Source organism: Saccopteryx leptura, chromosome 1 (genome assembly GCF_036850995.1).
Source record: "Saccopteryx leptura isolate mSacLep1 chromosome 1, mSacLep1_pri_phased_curated, whole genome shotgun sequence".
Taxonomy (NCBI): Eukaryota; Metazoa; Chordata; class Mammalia; order Chiroptera; family Emballonuridae; genus Saccopteryx; species Saccopteryx leptura.
In genome coordinates this window covers 50,281,184-50,301,756 of record NC_089503.1, presented here as the reverse complement: position 1 = coordinate 50,301,756, position 20,573 = coordinate 50,281,184, and the positions used below count along the sequence as shown (strand labels likewise).

General features: G+C 38.8%; 1 protein-coding gene across 4 annotated transcripts in view; it reads right to left on the bottom strand.

The window, feature by feature from the left end:
* Window positions 1-20,573, bottom strand: part of SBF2 (SET binding factor 2) — a 502,739-nt gene that overhangs the window by 28,914 nt on the left and 453,252 nt on the right. For 2 of the 4 annotated variants that reach the window (XM_066365963.1, XM_066365952.1), the window contains 5 exons: window positions 20,080-20,154; window positions 17,834-18,018; window positions 14,075-14,251; window positions 11,567-11,668; window positions 10,448-10,633 (listed from right to left, as the gene is read on the bottom strand). In XM_066365963.1, coding sequence (XP_066222060.1) covers window positions 10,448-10,633; window positions 11,567-11,668; window positions 14,075-14,251; window positions 17,834-18,018; window positions 20,080-20,154 — 725 coding nt within the window. The remainder of the gene's footprint in view (window positions 1-10,447; window positions 10,634-11,566; window positions 11,669-14,074; window positions 14,252-17,833; window positions 18,019-20,079; window positions 20,155-20,573) is intronic. The other 2 variants (XM_066365945.1, XM_066365958.1) reach the window with 1 other exon arrangement.

The window sequence follows — 20,573 nt, the reverse complement described above, 5'->3', positions numbered from 1 at the left end:
ACTGTGCCACTGCCTGGTCAGACTGAATAATTGTTTAAAATAATTTTCTATGTATCTTGGTGAAGATAAAAAATAAACAGATTTAAAAGACTAAGCTATGTGAGACACTTTAGTTTTCCTTTCCATAATGGAGTGAAATTGGCCAATTTCCTTTATTTCTAAGAAGAGAATCTGAAATGGAATTTGGAGAAACATAAATTTATAGAGTCTTACTTTTTGCCCATGTGCCATTAAGTACTTTGTAAAATTTAAAGGCCCATAAAAACAAGCTATGACTCAAATCCCGGCAAAGAGCAACATTTTGGGAATAAAATATAATAAGTTAAAATTGGATTTGTTTTCAAGAATCACAAATATTAAACTACAAGACACCCTATACAGAACATTCTAGACACATATAGAAAAACAAATAACTAATATTAGTTTTCGTTATTTCACAGATTTTTTTTTATTTTTTTATTTTTTTGTATTTTTCTGAAGCTGGAAACGGGGAGAGACAGTCAGACAGACTCCCGCATGCGCCCGACCGGGATCCACCCAGCACGCCCACCAGGGGCGAGGCTCTGCCGCTACCAGAGCCACTCTAGCGCCTGGGGCAGAGGCTAAGGAGCCATCCCCAGCGCCCAGGCCATCTTTGCTCCAATGGAGCCTCGCTGCGGGAGGGGAGGAGAGAGACAGAGAGGAAGGGGGGGGGGTGGAGAAGCAAATGGGCGCTTCTCCTATGTGCCCTGGCTGGGCATCGAACCCGGGTCCCCCACACGCCAGGCCGACGCTCTACCTCTGAGCCAACCGGCCAGGGCAACACAGATTGTTTTAACAAACATTAACTGTGTATCTTGTACTGTGCCAATCACTTTACATAAGATTTTTAATCCTTCTGAGATATATGTATATATAAACTAAAGCTTAGAGAGGTTAAAAGATTTGCTCAAGATCTAAAATTAGTAAACGAGACTGATAAAACAACTCAGATTTACTTTATAGCTAATATACTAGTAAAAGCTTTAATGCAAAATTGCTGTGTTATAAAATAACTTGGAGTATGCCTATTTCTGCCAGTTTTCAGTTCAGTGGGAAGCAGGCAGACACCAAACTCTTGAGAATACCATGAATCCATCAGCTGTAGCAATTTTGCCAATATCAATGGATACACTGTACACTAACCAACCTGTATGAGGGCAGCTTAGCTCCTCACACAGCTCCTTTCCTATGTGCTCACATAGCTCCTTTCCTTATGTGCTCACATAGCTCCGTTCCTATGTGCTCACACAGCTCCTTCCCTATGTGCTCACACAGCTCCTTTCCTTATGTGCTCACATAGCTCCTTTCCTATGTGCTCACACAGCTCCTTTCCTTATATGCTCAGACAGCTCCTTTCCTTATGTGCTCACACAGCTCCTTTCCTATGTGCTCACATAGCTCCTTATGTGCTCACATAGCTCCTTTCCTTATGTGCTCACACAGCTCCTTTCCTTATGTGCTCACACAGCTCCTTTCCTTATGTACTCACACAGCTCCTTTCCTTATGTACTCTCACAGCTCCTTTCCTTATGTGCTCACATAGCTCCTTTCCTTATGTGCTCACACAGCTCCTTTCCTATGTGCTCACACAGCTCCTTTCCTATGTGCTCACACAGCTCCTTTCCTATGTGCTCACACAGCTCCTTTCCTATGTGCTCACACAGCTCCTTTCCTTATGTGCTCACACAGCTCCTTTCCTTAAGTGCTCACATAGCTCCTTTCCCTATGTGCTCACATAGCTCCTTTCCTTATGTGCTCATAAGGAAAGCTTATATCTTCAAATGGTAAATAGCTTTTGTCATTGAAATGGGATTGATCATGGTGTTAGCCTACAGTAACTATGAGGAGAATCATGTTATAAAACCAGACCAGAGTGAGTTAATTTACAATTTGAATAAATGTCAAAGGCAAAGTTATAACTGTAATCTGTTTTTCTGAAAGTGAGAAATAATGAAAAAGTTCTAAGATATCATCTTCAAAGATTTATTCCAATGCTGAAATAAAGGAGCTGCTTTTTTATATTTCATATTTCCATTCATATTATACATATTTTCCTTCTTGGTATTATATTTTTAAAAGAAATTTTAGGCAACAATTTAATTTTTGTACTTTGGATGTATTTTCCTTTTGAATATGGTTCAACTATTTTAAGAAAAGGAAGCAGCCTGTAATGATATCATTTGAGCTAAGCCAATTTCTTTTAGAAGTAACAAAAAAATCTGCCAGCTGTTGCTATTATGAAACAGTGATCTAGCATTTATAATTCATCTGACACCTGGATATACTGGCATAAACAATGGCTTTTTATATGATGAGGCAGTTCTAATTTAAGATCAGTGCTTCATCTGTTTTCTTTGTAACTCTTATTAGCACTAATGGACAAGTCTGGGCACATTTCCATGGACGGCCTTTGGCTGTTGGTGTTCAGCATGTTAGAAATAGTTAATAAGCAGAAAACACTCCACCTGGGGAAGTTTTGCTTGCTGCTCTGTAATTTTGCACTTCTTTTTCAAATGCTGTTGGGCCTGGCTCTGCTTCGTACCGCAGAGAAACTGAGGACAGCACTAATGTGAATTGTCTGGCAAAAGCTCGAGTCATGTAAAGCACTGGTGTTCACTCAAAAGGTATTCAAAGACGGCATTTTCTAATGCCTGAAACCAGTGTGAAGGAGAGGATGAAACACTACCTTATAATTAAGTCAGCAAGAGTCAGAGGCACTATTTGCTAACCATAGTCTTACACAGTCTCCAGTTTTTGAATGAATAAACAATCCCTTTTCAGCACAAAATAATTTGCTTCACCAAAGCTGATAGCTATTGTAGCCACGCATCCTTGAAGAACTGCAATTAAGGTCATGTGCTTGCGGTGCCAGGACTTGTCTGAGCTCAGGTTATTATGTATGAGGTTCTGAGGTAAAGGAGGGTTCAATTTAAAATTTTATATTTTAATTAAAAGAATTTTAATGTGGTACAGCCAGATTTGAAATCATACTAACGGGGGTCTTTAGACCCTGAACAATATTATTTTCTACAGTTTGTGAAGCATTCACTTAGAAATAATTGAGCTTTCGCCTGACCAGGTGGTGGCAGAGTGGATAGAGCGTCGGACTGGGACATGGAGAACCCAGGTTCGAAACCTCGAGGTCGCCAGCTTGAGTGTGGCTCATCTGGTTTGAGCAAGAATCACCAGCTTGAGCCCAAGGTCACTGGCTTGAGCAAGGGGTCACTTGCTCTGCTGTAGCCCCCCCCCCCCGTCAAGGCACATATGAGAAAGCAATCAATGAACAACTAAGGAGCCGCAACGAAGAATTGATGTTTCTCATCTCTCTCCCTTCCTGTCTGTCTGTCCCCACCTGTCCCTCTCTCTGACTCTCTCTGTCTCTGCCACAAAAAAAAAAAAAAAAAAAAAAAAAAAGAATTGAGCTTTCATTAAGTCATCCTGTTTTCAATTTCAGAACTGGTTTACACAGAACATTTGAATTTTAAGTCCTTATTTAAAATAAAAAGTTACTAGAAATTAAACATATATCCCAAGTTATTGTATATAACTTAACATGATGCAGTTTTAGCATTTATTGTAATGTATTCTAAAGATACCAGGAATGTAATTTAGCACTTCATTTTAGTTTATGTTAAAATGCTCTGTTCACATCCTTAAGATGTGTAAACACAAAACACAGGTGACTGTGGAACACTGTACATTATTCCCACTCCCACCCACCTCACCCCACTCCCAATGATAAAACCTAAGTATTACATTCCAAGCAATTATTATCATCCTTGGAACACAATGATATTCCCAACTGTGAGGACAGTATGTTTTCCATGAGTCCCTCCCATCTCTGACTGATTATGAGTGGATTCTTTTGCTGACTCTGTTTAGGTATGCAGAATTCTGCAAATTAAACATGGACATTTAACAATTTTAATAGTGTATTTAACCTAAGCCAAGTTCAGCCATACAAACTCAGTCCCCTACAATTCTCCCCCAGTTAAAGAAAAGGAATTTTTAAAAGGAAAAAAACTCAAAGGAGGTAAGGAGAATGGGAGGGGAAGACAGTAATAGGCCAAGGAAATTCAGTAAATTTTTGAAAGATGGAAAATAGAAGAAGGAATAGCAGTTAAGTGATAGAAATTGAGAAACTACACTGGGACATCCCTGTCAGGCGTCCCCAAACTATGGCCCACGGGCTGCATGCGGCCCCTGAGGCCATTTATCCAGCCCCCGCTGCACTTCCAGAAGGGGCACCTCTTTCATTGGTGGTCAGTGAGAGGAGCACTGTATGTGGCGGCCCTCCAACGGTCTGAGGGACAGTGAATTGGCCCCTGTGTAAAAAGTTTGGGGACCCCTGCTAGATGAAACGATTTACAGTTTGCCTGTAAACCCAGAAAGGCTCAGAACTCTGAGTAACACTCATAGGGATGAAAGGGAGCTACCAATGAGGACTAGTTATAAGTCTAGAGAGAGAGCAAGGAGACCTCATGTGATTACCTTCTTGAAACAAGAGATTGTTCTCTGGAAAACCAAACTTAGTAAATCTGGACTTGGGGACACTAGACACAACTGGGTTAATGAAGAGGCTTGGGACTAAAAACAAAGCATGGCAAAAGTAAAAATCTGCACACTTAATTGGGATTTCCCTGGATCCATTTCCTGCTCTGCTTCCAAAAAGCAGGCAGCCAGGCTTGTAAGTATTCTAAATTTTCTCTGGAGAAATGGAATAGCTGCTGTTTTCTTTTTGTGGAACTCCAGCTTACTGGCATGCTAGACTCATTAATTAAAGACACTTTCCAAGTTCATCGAAGTATAATTTACATATAAAAATGTCCCTATTTTAAATATACAGGTTGATTAGTTTTGGTCATTGTATACAGTTGTGTAATCACCACTACAATCATGATACTGAACACTTCCCTTGTCCTGAAAAGTTTGTTCACAACCCACTGTGGTCAGTCCCCTCCCCTGACCACTGGCCCAGGCAACCACGGATGTTTTTTGTAACTGTGGTTTTGCCTTTTGCAGAATTTCATCTAAATAAAATCATACCTTGTGTTGTCTTTTTTACCTGGCTTTTTTTCACAATTAAAATGATTTTAAGATTCACCCATGTTTTTGCGTGTATTACTATTGCATTTCTTTTGCTTGGTGACTAGTAGGCCATTGTATTTATATAGATACACCTGAATTTGTCAATCTGTTCACCAGCTGAGGGGCATGCTACTCCTTTACAGTCACACCCATTTCTTCCCCTCTCCAGTATCTCTAACCCCTGAAAACCAATAATTTGTTCTCTGGTTCTATATTCTTATCATTTTGAGAATGTTATATATAAATGGAATCATATTGTCTGTGTCCATTTGTGATGTTTTTTCACTTAACACAATGCTCTTGAGATTCATTCAAGTTGTTGCATGTATCAACACTTCATTCTTTTTTTACTGTTAAGTTGTATTCCATGGTATGGATGTACCAGTTTGTTTAGCCATTCACCTATTAGAGGACATTTTATTCTCTCTTTCCTCAAGCTCTTGTCTATTAAAAATAAAACTTCTCTAAACAATACTCTTATATTTGAGGTGAGTTTCTTATAAGTTGCATATAGTTAGGTCATAATATATTTAGACCATTTCTGTTTAATGTAATTATTGCTACAGTAGGGCTTAAGTCTTATAATTTTACTTTTTGTCTTCAGTTCTATTATTTTTATTTTTTAGATTTTTAGATTTTATAAAGTATTTTTATTATTTTTAACCTGGTTATAATACATCATCATTCTAAAATCTTTGTTTTCTTTTTTTGGCCTTCTGTGGATTACCTGAATACTTCCTAAAAGTCCATTTTAATTTATCTATAGTGTTTCAGAGGTATGCTTTACATAGTTTTCCCCTTGATATTTTCTGTACCCCCAACTTTAGCCTTCTTAGTGGCTGTTCCAGGTATTCCATTCTATATCTTATCACACTTTACTGATGTTTTACCAGTTTCTGTGGAGCGTAGAAACCCTACCTCCCCTACATTCCCCCATTTAAAATATAATTGTCTTAACTATTTCTTCTACATACATTGAGAAAACTACATCAAACAGTGCTATAATTTTTACTTCAACCATCAAACATAATTTAGATAACACGAGAAGAAAAGTCTACTGTATTTACCCATATTTTATTTGCTATTATTCTCTTTTCCTTTCTGATAGTCCAAGATTTCTTCTTTTATCATTTATTTTCTTTTTGAAAAATTTTCTTTAGTTAGTCATTTAGGTCAATGATCAATTTCGAAGAAATTTTTGTGAATGATGTAAGGGTCAAGGCTCATACTTTCTCCTTTTTCTCTTTAAGTGAGAGGAAGGAAGATAGTAAAACTGACTCCTGCATGAGTCTCAACCAATACTTAAATCAACTGAGCTATTTTTAGTGCCTGAGGCCAATGCTCAGACCAACTGAGCTATCCTTAGTGCCAAGGGCCGACACTCAAACCAACTGAGCCACTGGCTGAGGGAAGGAAAGAGGGAGAGAGAAGGGGAAAAGAGCGGGGGAGAGAAGCAGATGGTCACTTCTCTTGTGTGACCTGATTGGGAGTAAACTTGGAACACCCATATTCTGGGCCGACACACTATCCCTGAACCAACTGGCCAGAACCAAGGTTCATACTTTTTATAAAGATATCCAGTTATTCCAAAGGATGTTGAAAAGTATCCTTTCCCTATGTCCAGGTTTTATAATTGTTCTCTGTGGGGGAGGTTGCCTTTAGAGTCTTAATCCATCATTAGTGGAAGCAATAGTCAAACTTACTCATTTAAAATTCAATTTAACTTATAAAATTTGAGGATGTTACTTAAACATTATATATAAAAAAGCAGTGACAAATTTTTATTTCAGCCAAAATTTAAAAAAATCTTAATTTTAGTATAATAATATATAAAACTGAAAATATGGACATTTTCTATATTCCTATGGGTTCTATCTTAAGAGCCTTGGTAAAGAAGTTTGTTACACAAAAAGCCTATTCTCAGTGTAGTTCTATTTTTAAAAATGTTAACCTGGCCTGACCAGGCGGTGGCGCAGTGGATAGAGCATCGGACTGGGATGCGGAAGGACCCAGGTTCGAGACCCCGAGGTTGCCAGCTTGAGCGTGGGCTCATCTGGTGTGAGCAAAAAGCTCACCAGCTTGGACTGAAGGTCGCTGACTCGAGCAAGGGGTTACTCAGTCTGCTGAAGGCCCACGGTCAAGGCACATATGAGAAAGCAATCAATGAACAACTAAGGTGTTGCAATGAAAAACTGATGATTGATGCTTCTCATCTCTTTCCGTTCCTGTCTGTCTGTCCCTGTCTATCCCTTTCTCTGACTCTCGCTCTGTCTCTGAAATAAATAAATAAAAATTAAAAAAAAAATAAATAAAAATGTCAACCTGGATTCACTTTAATTCTTATTTTAAAGAGTCTACATTGGAGAGTCCACCAGCCATTCTTCTCAATAAACTTTCTGCCTCAGAGGTGGCTTTGGGTGAGAGATGGAACTCTGGTGTTCCCTCAGTTAGTCTTTGCTCCTACATGTTCATTAAGTGTGAACACCACATTATAAGGATTGCGATTTTAACACTTAAAGATATGCGTTTCTATGTACCACAGACACTGAAGGAACGTCAACTGCTTCACCTCGTGTTCAACTGAACAAACAGTGATATTAGCTCAAGGCAGGAGTAAAAAATATTGGTCACATGTACTTATTGAAGTAGAACACAGGCCTTCAAGTGAGTAGCCTTACGAACCTTTAAAGATAAATTTTGACACTATGTTTAAATTGAATATAAGGCAGAATAATTCTTTAAGAAATGTAGAGGCACTGGAGGTTTGTCTGCTCTAAAGATTTTTGTAAAAGAATAATAACATCAAATCTGAGCCTGAAAAAGGTGGTCATTCAAATTTTCATTTATTCATTCATTATAAATACTTATTAAGTGTCTACTACATTCGAGACTGAAATTATAATTGTGTTGGGTACTAGAAATATGAAGACTAATATGACATAGTCTATGTTCCCAAGAATTCTCAGTCTAAGTAGAAGGCAATACACATACACAAATAAATATATTCTAGTGTTATACATGTTACCAAAGAAGTCTGCACATGGTTCATTAGGAATACAAATAAGAGTGTCAGGAAGAGGTTCAAAGCTTACTTAGAAAGAATCATGAAGCAAAATATGGTGATGAGAACAGTGCCTGGTTCGTAATAAGAGTCAGTAAATATTAGTAATGATGGTGAGAAGTAGTGGTACATAGGCACGGAGGCAGGAAATAGTCTAGTACATTTGGTAAGCATGATGGAGACAATAAGCAAGATAATAAGAAGTGCTTTCATGAAGAACTCATATGCTTTCACCTATTTAGAAGTGATAAAAGATGCTTATTCCTTTCTTTTGGTCTCAGTTAAGCTTTCTATTTCAGAGACAACGGTCTCCAAACTTCTCCCTCATCTACTTGCCCAAAGAAGTATGAATAAAAAGGCTAATATTCAAACAGAAAAAAATACAGTAAGTCCTCACTTAACATTGTCAACAGGTTCTTAGAAACTGTGACTTGAAGCAAAATGATGTATAATGAAACCAATTTTCCCATAGGTTAATTGATATAAACAGGAATTAAGCTTCTATAGCATATTTCTGGTCATATAAATATTAACAAACTTCTAAATGAAGATCTAAAACACTTCTAATATTAAACATTAAAATAAATGTGAGCTATACATATATTTAAGAAAGATTAACAAAAACATGAAGGATAATTCTTTTCCAATCCACTTATTCTACCTAGTTCAGGGTTAAGGGTAGCTGGAGCCTATCCCAGGAGCTCACAGTGCAAGGTGAGTAAGTACCCACTGAGGCTAGGCAGCCCTTCCACCACAGGGCCACTCACACTCACTCTCACTCACACTGGGACAATGTAGACCTGCCAGTTCCCCTGACGTGAACAACTTTGGAATGTGGGAGGAAACTGGAGTCTCTGGAGAAAACCCACGCAGACATTGGAGAACTTCCGAACCACACAGACAGTGGCCCTGACCAGAAATCGATTTTTTTTTCTCGCCCCAACAGTTATAATGAAACAACACTGAAATGAATTGACCAAAATAAGATGTCATTAGAAGACCTGGTATATATCATCTGATGCAGAGTTTAAAAGTATAATTTCAACCTTGTGACCAGCTTCCCCAGATGCTGCTCAGACAGAATCAAATGAAATTATTCAATAAATCTTTTCTTTAAGAACCTGATTGGAACAATTAAAAACATAACTACCAGAGTGTGTCTGTATGCGGGGGGTGGGAATGGGTATTGAAAATCACTGCCAATGGGTATAAGAGTTTCTTTTTGGGGAGATAATTGATTGTGGTAATTGTACAACTCTGAATAATATACTAAAAACATTTGAAATATACACTTTAAATAAATTTTAAAAATTATGTAGTAATTAAAAAGCTGATCAATTAATTAAGAGAATTAAAAAAATAACTGTACATCAGGTTGGCCTCTTCAGAAGACCTACTTCCAATTCTGGTTCCTGAAAACACTCTCACCTTTCCTTCTAATACATGGTTGAGGTCAACGTATTGCAAAGAGGCTCACCATTTTGACAAATATGTTTGACAGGCCAGCACCCATTCACTGTTGTGGTACAGATGAAACAAAGCTGGAAATGTCAACCCTGTTTTTCTTTGGCCAGTTTAGCCATTGGTGCCAATGCCTTCAATTTGTAAACCCAGTGCCGTTGGATTCTCAAGCCCAATCCTGACCAAGGTCCCATTAGGAAGTTTTATATGATGCGCCTGAGATGAAGATAGAGGGAGCCTAGAGCATTCACCCCCCTCCCCCCCACCCCGGATCCCACTGGATCTGACTGTATTATGTACCTGGCTTCAGTCTGGTCTCTTGATTAGCCCTGACTAGGTCGCCCAGTAAAACTGAGCCAGTGTTCTCAACATCATAGGCTTGCCTGGTTGGGCCCTGATTTGTTTCTCTGGGAGTAGGCTCTACTTGTATTCCCAGGCACAAGTTAGAGTCCTTCCAAACCGGGAAGACAACATGCTGGATTTCAGGTCCTGCCACTACCCACAGATTTTTGCAGTTCTATTCTACGTCAAACCTTGGTTTGAAGCAAGTGTGCTCCTCTTTTTGAGAGATGTTAATTTAGTGTAATGGCCACTTAACATGAGGGCCAGCTCAAAAGCCAGCTCAGCTGCCCTAGTTTCAGACACCACCGAGTTCTTTTTCTTCTCCATTCCCAGGAGTCTGCTGCTGAGATTTCAGTAAGTCTTAGGGCTGAATCCATCAGTTGTGGCATGAAGGAACTCGGCACAGCACTGCAATAGTCAGTAAATGCTAGTTCTTTCCTTCCTATCAAGCCAATGCAGGCATGCTCTACTCACCTGGTGCACACAGTCCAAGAACTGCAGGAAGACTGGAGTAAAACCACTACCCTGGCAGTTGAGGGTCAAGCTGCTCCGCTGACTGAATTTATGACCAAAAGAGAGCCACTCTTTTTCAACCAACATCCGGAAGCCTTCAAGTGTCCTATAAAAGGGATCACTGAGTAACTGAACCAGGGATGTCACCTAGGGCACAAGCAGGATGGAAACTTCATTACTTTCAGTCCTGAAAAATCCTGCTGCTAAGACAAAGTATTTCCTTTTTTAAAAAAATTATTGATTGATTTTAGATAGAGAGAAAGGGAGAGAGAGAGACAGAAACATAGATCTGTCTTGGTAGGGACCCTGACTGGGGATCAAACCTGCTACCTGTGTATATTGGGATGATGTTCTAGCCAACAGAGCTATCCAGCCAGGGATTTTTCTCTTTTTTTAATTTAATTGACAAATCACTTACTTTTGATGATAGCTAACTCGCAAGCAAAGTTACCTGAGCAGCAAATTTGTTTACTAACTGCTCCAGGACAGCCAATCAATTAATTCTGCAAAATTTCCAGTAAAAATTGAAAGTCAAATTCATTTTGGCTACCTGTTTTCTTTCAGGGAATTAAGATTTCAATCCTAGGTGGCCAGTCTGCTGACTGTAGCTTTCTCCTAGGTTTAATTATGAGGCCAGAGGATTAGTTCAAACCTATAGGTACTTTTTGGCAGATGTAGATTAACGTCTTGTTTTCGTTTGTATTCATACCTTTCCTTTTCATTCTGGAGTGAGTAAAGGAGGGGCTTACAGAGAATCCAAAAAAACCCTGGTAAAACCCAGGAAGGATGGTCTATGTCCCACACTGCTGGTCAAGAGCTCCATTCACATGCCTGCATGGTGCAGCTGTGGTGTGGGCACCTGATGCCCGAGGCAGAGCTGCAGGCTACGGAGGGCCTGGAAGCTCATGGCATGGAGCTTTCTGATGGATACCCAGTACTGTTTAACACAGGACTTTTTCTGTTCATACATATTAGTCATCACACAAAAGATTTATCTGCAGAATTTAAAAACAAGTGAATTGAAACACAAACTCATACAACTATAAAACTAAAAATATGAAAATATGTGGAATAGTTTACTTGTGCTGTGATGTCCCAGCCTTCTTCCAAACAGACCAAAACAGAGGACCCGTTCTCAAGTACTTCCGACACTACAACAGCCAGCTGCATTATCTTGTGAAGCTAGGATAGGAAGGGAGGCCACATTAGATCAAGTGCTTTCCTTTTTTTGTGAGAGAGACAGAGAGAGAAATAGAGAGAAGGACAGATAGGGACAGACAGACAGGAAGGGAGAGAGATGAGAAGCATCAATTCTTTGGTGCAGCACCTTAGTTGTTCAGTGATTGCTTTCTCATATGTGCCTTGACCAGAGGGCTAGCTAGAGCAGAATAAGTGACCCCTTGCTAAAGCCAGCGACCATGGGATCATGTCTATGATTCCATGTTCAAGCCAGTGACCCCATCTCAAGCCGGTGACCTCGGGGGTTTTGAACCTGGGTCCTCTGTGTCCCAGGCTGATGCTCTATCCACTGTGCCACCACCTGGTCAATCAGATCAAGTGCTTTCCGAGCACCAAGAACAGACAGATAAATTTATTATCAATCTCAGATAACCAAACGAGTTAAGGATAAAGTATTTGAACAAAAGAGCCACGTAAGTTTTAAATAAAGTTCTTTGTTGAAATCAAGATTAAACAATAATGTATTTTAAAAGTAGGTACATTTAAAAACAATATGTTCAAGGAATATGTAATAAAGTTAATTGATCTTAAATAATTTTTCCCAAGTGGAACAGCTATAATTCCACAGAGTATAAAAGAGATTCTAAGCAGCCTTCTCAAAATAGTTACTGGACTTAAAATTTGTTTTTCTATAATAATGTAGTAAATTCTATTTTGGATACTCAAAATTTTTCTGGAATTAGATAGTGGGATTGATTGCACAACTGAGTGAATATACTAAAAAACACTGAACTGTACACTTTGAAAGGATGAATTTATGGTAAATGAGTTATATCTTTTAAAAAAAGGCTCTTATTTGTCTGTATTGTGTATTAAATGGGAAGGAAACTTATATTTGTGCTCAGCTTTTAAAGCCAAGCCAATTGACTCACAGTCCCTAATGAACAATTAGAATGTGAGCAGAGCACACAGATTTCAAAACCAAATGTGCAACATTCCAGTTTTAAAAAACATTTAAAGCATCGCTTGACATAATTTGTAGAATGACTCCAACCCTGAACTAGAATGGAAAACTCCCATATTTTAAACAGAGCAAGGCTGTTTAAAACACAGGAACAAGGCATGTGTCCTCTCCAGCAATGGGCCCCTCACTTGCGGCTCACGTAGGACAGCGATGACCAGGCCTGATTCTCATGCACTTAGCATTTGCTCTGAGTTAACTTTTAAAATGCCAATATCTCAAGTAAAGCAATGCTTTCTACCTTTTTTTTTTTTTTTTTGCACTAACTTCTGGTATTGATCTACTTTGGAGTAAGGAACAAAACACAGAACGTACCAGAAACACAGATAGGCTGGGTGGTGGGAACAGTTTGGGGCTGCAGCTCACAGCTTAGGGGCAGAAGGGAGTACTGATCAGCTCCTTTCATGGGTACTCAAAGGAACCTGAACAGCCTTAATAGTAATTAACATACTCTGATACAGATTTATAACTAATTGTATAGGTGCTTGTTTTTCTGTAGTTTAAGTACCTTAAAAATAGTTACTGCCCTGGGTACTCACATAATTTTCTGCCTTTTTTTTTTTTTTTGCCTTTTAGTCCAATATATTGTGGGGAAAAAACTCTTTTTCTTCCTCCAGGGAGGCAGAAGGCTTGGAGGTAGATGGGGTGAGAGGACAGAAGGACTGGGGACTCTTGCAGGGGAGAAGGGAGACTGGCCATAGCATCAGGAGCCTAAAGGCAAGGACTACAGAGACCAAATGTTTGTGTCACTGTCCATGCACGTCATGAATACTTTTCTTTTTGTGTTTTGGAAATGTGGGTTATGTGTGCTACTTTTCCTTAATTTCTCAATAAAAGTTCAATTAAAACATCCCAAGCTTGACTTAGCTGAAGGGAAAATATGTGTTTTTTCCTAAAAGATCCGATGTGACTTTGGTGGCTGTTTTGAGGGTTAATCTAAAATCTAGAGACATGGAACAGGCAGAGACAAATGCAAGGTGAGAAAATAAGACAGAAAGACTCTTGGAGCCATCTAGAAATCATATCCTGTCCTGGACCCTCACTCTGTAGACCAGAGAATAGGAATCCTATACATATATGTTGACTAAACATCGTATATCAAAAAAGTTTTCATGTAAGAGTAATGATCTCCTCCTTAGCACTCTATGGACAACAAGTTTTCAACTACAGAGAGGTCAGAACTCAGGGATGAACAAGACTACCCCTCATCTCCTGCATCATTGGGTTACTGGAACTACAAGGCTTTTATAGAGGGCACCCAGTAAAGGGAGGATGTCAGGTAGTGGGGGAACATGGTATTTCCATGTTAATCTCCAGTATTCCACTGGTATCTCCAGTATTAATTCAGCATACCCTTGAGTTCAAAGACGGGTTACTGCAGACATTACCTGTGGAAACCATTCTGAGTCTCCCAGGGCTTTCAGGAAGGTCACTTCTGAGTCCGTAGGAATGGTGCTTGGGACACAAGCCCTCATCAGCTTTTTAAAACTGGCTTTCACTTGTCGGATGTCATGAAATTCAACAGGAACAAACTCACAATTCAAAGCAAATTCTAACTTAAAGTTCTGTGGATAAAGATGCAGAAAATTAGGCAGATGAAGCACTATGGTAAAAGAGCAATGATTTCAATAGGGTAATGCTTAAATGATATACAGTCACTTGTGGTCAAGTAGCTGCAATGGGTCAAGGAAGTCAATCTTGTGTGGCTATGTCCGTATTGCTAGAAAGAGTCATTCAAGAAGGCCTGTTAGTTTGACTTGGCTTGCTGTCATTCCGAGAACTTGAAGAGGTTACTGGTAGGCTGGAAACTGATGGGAGCTTGATACACCAAATATAAGCCAATTGTAAAGTCTTGGACCTGGAAGTCTAAAGGGGAGCCAGTGATGCATGCACCACACGATTAATGCAGAACTGTAAACTAGTTCTCCCCCAGATGTACACTGTAATTAAAAGGTAATATATTGTTGAGGTTCCAGAACTCTGCATATTAAAGTTTGTAGACATACACATATTTGTTTCTTATTAAGCAAATAAAACACAGTCATTATACAAATGAAAAAAAAAGTAGATAAACATTGAGAAGGAAATAAAATCTTTATCTCACTGCTCTAAGACTACTAACATGTAGTTACTCTTTAAAAGTCAAAATAAAAAATTATATACAGTGAAACATAAAAGGCTTTGTTGATTTCTAGCTTTGGAACAGTATTTTTTTCACTCAATATGACACATGTCAATCTATATTTATTTGAAAGCTTTAATCATTTATAGCTTTGATATGAAATTTATTCTATGTGAGGTTGAATTTATAATTAAATAATGCTAAACTGATGGTCCAGTTGTATATTTTATTTTGATAATCTAGTTACCTAATTCTGAAGATTTAAAAATTCTCTAACTTCCCTTGCTAAAGAATGAATTATTTTTCTAACATTCTTTCCACTTTCCTCACATCTGCCCAACTTACTCCACTGGATCACCTGCTTTTCTAAGAGTAAAAATGCTTTTTGGAGGCTGGTTTTACAACAATGTGAATGTATTTAACACAATTGACTATCAGCTGATAAATTTTATGTTATTGTATTTTAAAAAACACTGCTGCCAAGAACTTATTATAGGATCTACTCCATGTTTTATATATATATTTTTAGAGTACATTTAAAATAGCCTATTAAAGTTTTAAAATAAAAAGCAAAAACTCCTAATTTTTTTTTAAAAAAGTAGCATTTCTAATATGTATCAAGAATAAAAGTTTCTTTATCTTAGTAATTTCACTTTTAGGAATAATCTAATATGTAGGGAAAAACCCTAGTGAATTGTATATCAGATAAAAAAATAATAAACTATATGCTTAAAAATGTGGTATTTTACATTCAGAAGATAAAGCAGCTGAAATATCCAATAAGACAGAATGTTATGTAGTGATTAAAATAATTATAAAGACTATTATACAACATGGAAACGTGTTATGGTTTGAGATAAAGAACTTAGCTGTATATATGAATTCTTATCTACTGATTTTTTAAAACTTATAATAGATCAAAGATAGTTTACTTTTCAGGAAAATTCGGTTCCTTTCCATTACCAACTATGAAAAAGCTCGGGTATGCCCATCTGGTAAACTAGGAGTTATCAGCCATAGTGTTGAGATACAACATTAGGTCATAAGGGATTTGTTACTAAGTATAAGGTATTAAAGTACGTGAATTAAAAAGGTAAGTAAGACCAATCAGAGATTAGAGTAAGTCACTCTCACTCAGTTCTCTTCCGCGTGTCCTGTTGGGAGAAGAGGTGCGGAGCTGCGAATAGAGAGCGTGTACTAGCGGGAATGTGGCACATGCCAGACCAGGGGTCCCCAAACTACGGCCCGCGGGCCGCATGTGGCCCCCTGAGGCCATTTATCCGGCCCCCGCCGCACTTCCAGAAGGAGCACCTCTTTCATTGGTGGTCAGTGAGAGGAGCATAGTTCCCATTGAAATACTGGTCAGTTTGTTGATTTAAATTTACTTGTTCTTTATTTTAAATATTGTATTTGTTCCCATTTTGTTTTTTTACTTTAAAATAAGATATGTGCAGTGTGCATAGGGATTTGTTCAGTTTTTTTATAGTCCAGCCCTCCAACAGTCTGAGGGACAGTGAACTGGCCCCCTGTGTAAAAAGTTTGGGGACCCCTGTGCCAGACAGATGGGGACCCAGCCTCCACAGACACAACTTACTTAATAAAAAGCAAAACCTGAATGGAATATACAAAAAGCCTAATAGCTACTGTGCCAGGATGGTGAGATTATGTTTTTAAAACATAATTCTTTATTGCTAAAAGAAAGAACAGAAAAAAAAGAGAAGGAAAAATGGGAAGAAGGGAAGGAGAACAGGTCCCAATGGCCAACCTGTCTTACTCATATGTGCACCATCCACAGACAATCTGAGCACTGATGTGCAAAGGGAAAGGCAGAGGTGAGCACACAAGAGACAAATCCTGGGAAGTGATTCAAATCATGGGTAGACTGTGTGCTCAAGTGTGAAAATTGTCACTCTGGTACAGGCACCGGTGCCCGCCATGAAAGCAGGTGGGCAGCCCTGGACCGCTGCGGAAAGGTGCTCCAACTATTGTCTGGATATAAAATACCTGCTGTATCAGAAGACACGTGTGCATATTTAAAAACTGAGCATTACCCAGCAATTTCATGCCTTACCCTAAAGGGTGGTGACTAAGAGATTGCTGCAGTCTAGGCAAAGGGCAAAGAGCTAGCAAAACCAGCTTGCCACAGAAGAGATGACTCAGTCACTGGCATCTTGAAGACCAAGCATGTGGGATCCTGCTCACAGTCTTCGTGCCACAGTTCAACTAAAGGTCTGTCTACCTTGTCCAGTGCTGATGGGAGCCCTGAATTAACAAAGCTTTTGTTTCCCACACAATTGTCAGTAGTAATGACACTTATTTTGTGATGTGTGAATTGTAAAAAAAAAAAAAAAGTTAAACCCCAGGAATTATTGCTGCTTTTACAGATACAGATTATCTTTATCATTAATGGGACCTGAATATAGTGAAGCTCCCTAGCATAGAATTAAAAAATAAAGTTGATTAGCATCTAATAGTTTTATATTTTCTGACATGTCTTAGGACATGTGCTTCTGTATATACAGCCTTGTAAAGTCTGAAAAACACGCAACTTAGAAAGCATGGCTTTGGCCTTCCCTTGTTCCCCGCAGTGCCATAGCCTGCTCTTTCCACTCTCCTGCTTTCCGACAGCTTTACTGATAGGTTTACAACAGCCAAACCTCCTGTTCTGCCACAGGCACAGATTCCAATAGAAGGTGGACTAAGAGTGGAAAAACACAGCCTACAAGTCTTATTATTTCTTTTTTGTATGTACACTTCCTGATATTCCTAATGTTTATGTTGATCTACTTATGATTATGAAAAAGTACCTCTTTTCATAGCTGATAAACACCCATATCTATCAAGGTATATGGAGACATAAATATATACATACATATACAAGCTAAAATTTTTTGACATTGATTATTAACTCCAGTTTAAGAATTCATGCTGAAAAAAAATTCTAGGAAAGCCAATTTCTGAGATAAGTTTTATAAACCGCCTTCGAGTATCCATAAAGTTTTTAAGCAAGAAAAAGAAATCTTACCCTTAGTTGTGACTTTTCACCAAATATATAAAAGGCTGCTGGGCGTTTCAAGAGCTGGTTTTGCAGGTAGGCGCTGTTATTGAAGGAGGCTGAGTGATCCTTGCCCGCCAGCCGGGCACCAACATCAATGAAGGATGTTGGAGAACTGATCAGGCGAGTGCTAGAGCGAAGACTTGCCCACACACCTTTATAAAAGCCAAAATAATTGAGGTAATCTGATTGGGAATGCCACTGAACTGGGAAAAAGATGCATGCTCTAAAGGGATAGTTTTAGAGGTAACAGCAAGTTAATTAATCTAGGTAATCATGGATGATATTGGTCATTTGTCATTTACTTTTGTGTCCTATAAGCATTATTCAATACAGCATTTCAAAACTATACAAGAGTAGGTGTGGAAGGACCTAAGAAGCCACCCACATCAGTCCTATTCTTGTATTTTAACATAAAGTCCGCATATATAAGTGAATACTGGGATCACTGCCACTGGGGAACATTGTGGGCGGGGGCAATAACGCAGCAGTGTGGGAGACGGGGAGTGTGCAGTGACTCCAGTCTTCAGCTTCATGAAAGGAGTAAGAAACACTCTTCTGCTTTAGTAAGTCTATTCAGAAAGAAATTAGATGACATTAGAACTTTACTAAACCTACTAAAATCTCAGGTTGGATTTAGAATTAATATTTGTGTATCATGCCAAAAGGATATGATTTAAAATTAGTAAACATTATATTAAACTCTTTTTTCCCCAGTATCCATGAAAAATAGTGAGAAGTTCTATATTTAGTAATGTACATTTCACTGAATCTTAGGAGGCTTTATTTTATTTTTTTAATTAAAAATTTTTTTTTTATTTACAGAGACAGAGATAGAGTCTCAGAGAGGGACAGATAGGGACAGACAGACAGCAAGGGAGAGAGATGAGGAGCATCAATTTTTCGTTGTGGCACTTTAGTTGTTTATTGATTGCCTTCTCATATGTGCCTTGACTGTGGGGGTACAGCAGACCGAGTGACCCCTTGCTCGAGCCAGCGACCTTGGGTCCAAGCTGGTGAGCTTTTGCTCAAACCAGATGAACCTGTGCTCAAGCTGGCGACCTCAGGGTCTCGATCCTGAGTCCTCTGCATCCCAGTCTGACACTCTATCCACTGCACCACCACCTGGTCAAGCAGGGGCTTTATTTTAAACGTATATCCAGAAAGCCCTGGCTGGTTGGCCCTGTGGTAGAGCATTGGCCTGGTGTGTGGATGTCCCGGGTTTGATTCCTAGTCAGGGCACACAGGAGAAGCGACCATTTGTTTCTCTACCCCTCCCCCTCTCATTTCTCTCCCTCTCTCTCTTCCTCTCCCACAGCCATGGCTTGATTGGAGTGAGTAGGTCTTGGGAGCTGAGGATGGCTCCACAGACTTTGCCTCAGACACTAAGAAGAGCTTGGTTGCTGAGCAACCAAGCAACGCCCCAGATAGGCAGAATATTGCCCCTTAGTGGGCTGGTTTGCTGGGTGGATTTCGGTCGGGGCATATGAGGGAGTCTGTCTCTGCCTCCCCTCCTCTCACTGAATAAAAAAAAAATCTTAAATTTATATCTAGAAGTAGTTGTCTTCTAAGGAAAAGGCCAAGCTAAGCTGCTAGAAGAATCTTGTAAGTTGATCTTAATTACATTAATTAGAAAAACCAAGGATTTCTCTATGCAAGTGAGACTATTAGATATTAAATGTCCAAACACAAAAGCATATACTAAGTCTGAAATAGCACCATCAAAACAACAAAGCCCCTTACAAATGCCCATACACTGTGGTGTTTATCTTGGTGATATCGTCACAGGGGTACAAGAAACTGCTGCTGTCTCCCTAAAGCTGGTCTTTCTCCCTTGAGTTGAGAAGCCTCCTTGAGAAGCTTTAATCTTTGTTATATGTTAAATCAAGCCATATTTCTAGTGGCTAGAAGTCACCATGGTAATGTCACATTTGCTTCTCTCTTTTTGAGCAATTATAGGGTCAGCAGACCAGTTCCTAAGAAAAGGTTTTATAGGTGATTTCTGCTTAACATAAATGAATCTTTCCATATAATTTATAAACTTGTCTTAGGTATTATGGCAAATTTTTATAAATGAAATCAAGAGGGAATTCATAATGTGGGTGAGAATGAAAGATAATTTGACCAACAAATGTGATAAACGTCACTTGTAACACATACGCTTTCATATGAAGATGGTTAAAAACAATGACATGTCAGGACAGATAATACAGTACCTTGATTATGGACTCTTCCCTTAGGTGACGGTTTGGGATTTGACTGAGTAAAACATTTATCTCTGTACCCATGCACTGGTAGGTAAGATTAAAGACAGAAGGAATAATGAAATGTATATAGCAGCAAACATCAGAGCAAATTGAGTCAGAGAAGAGTAGGTTATTTAATTTTTACATAGGAGAAAAATGTAAATATAATAAAAGTAGATTTGATTAACAGAAAGCTGCACAGTCACACAAAAAAGATGAACTCAGAGCCTGTTAAATGAAATTACAGCAACTGTTTATAAATATAAGCGCAATGAAATGAATAGCACAGCAGAGAGTGCCGGTAAAAAATTATACCAAATGGAATAAGCTTTGGAAGATTGTCATTGAGTGACAATAATAAAATGAAGGAATTTAGGGAGAGGGTAATGTTAAGAATACACTGGCCCTAGTATTTAAGGAGGCTAATTGACAGTCAATGCTACGGGTTGTACAACACATTCGTT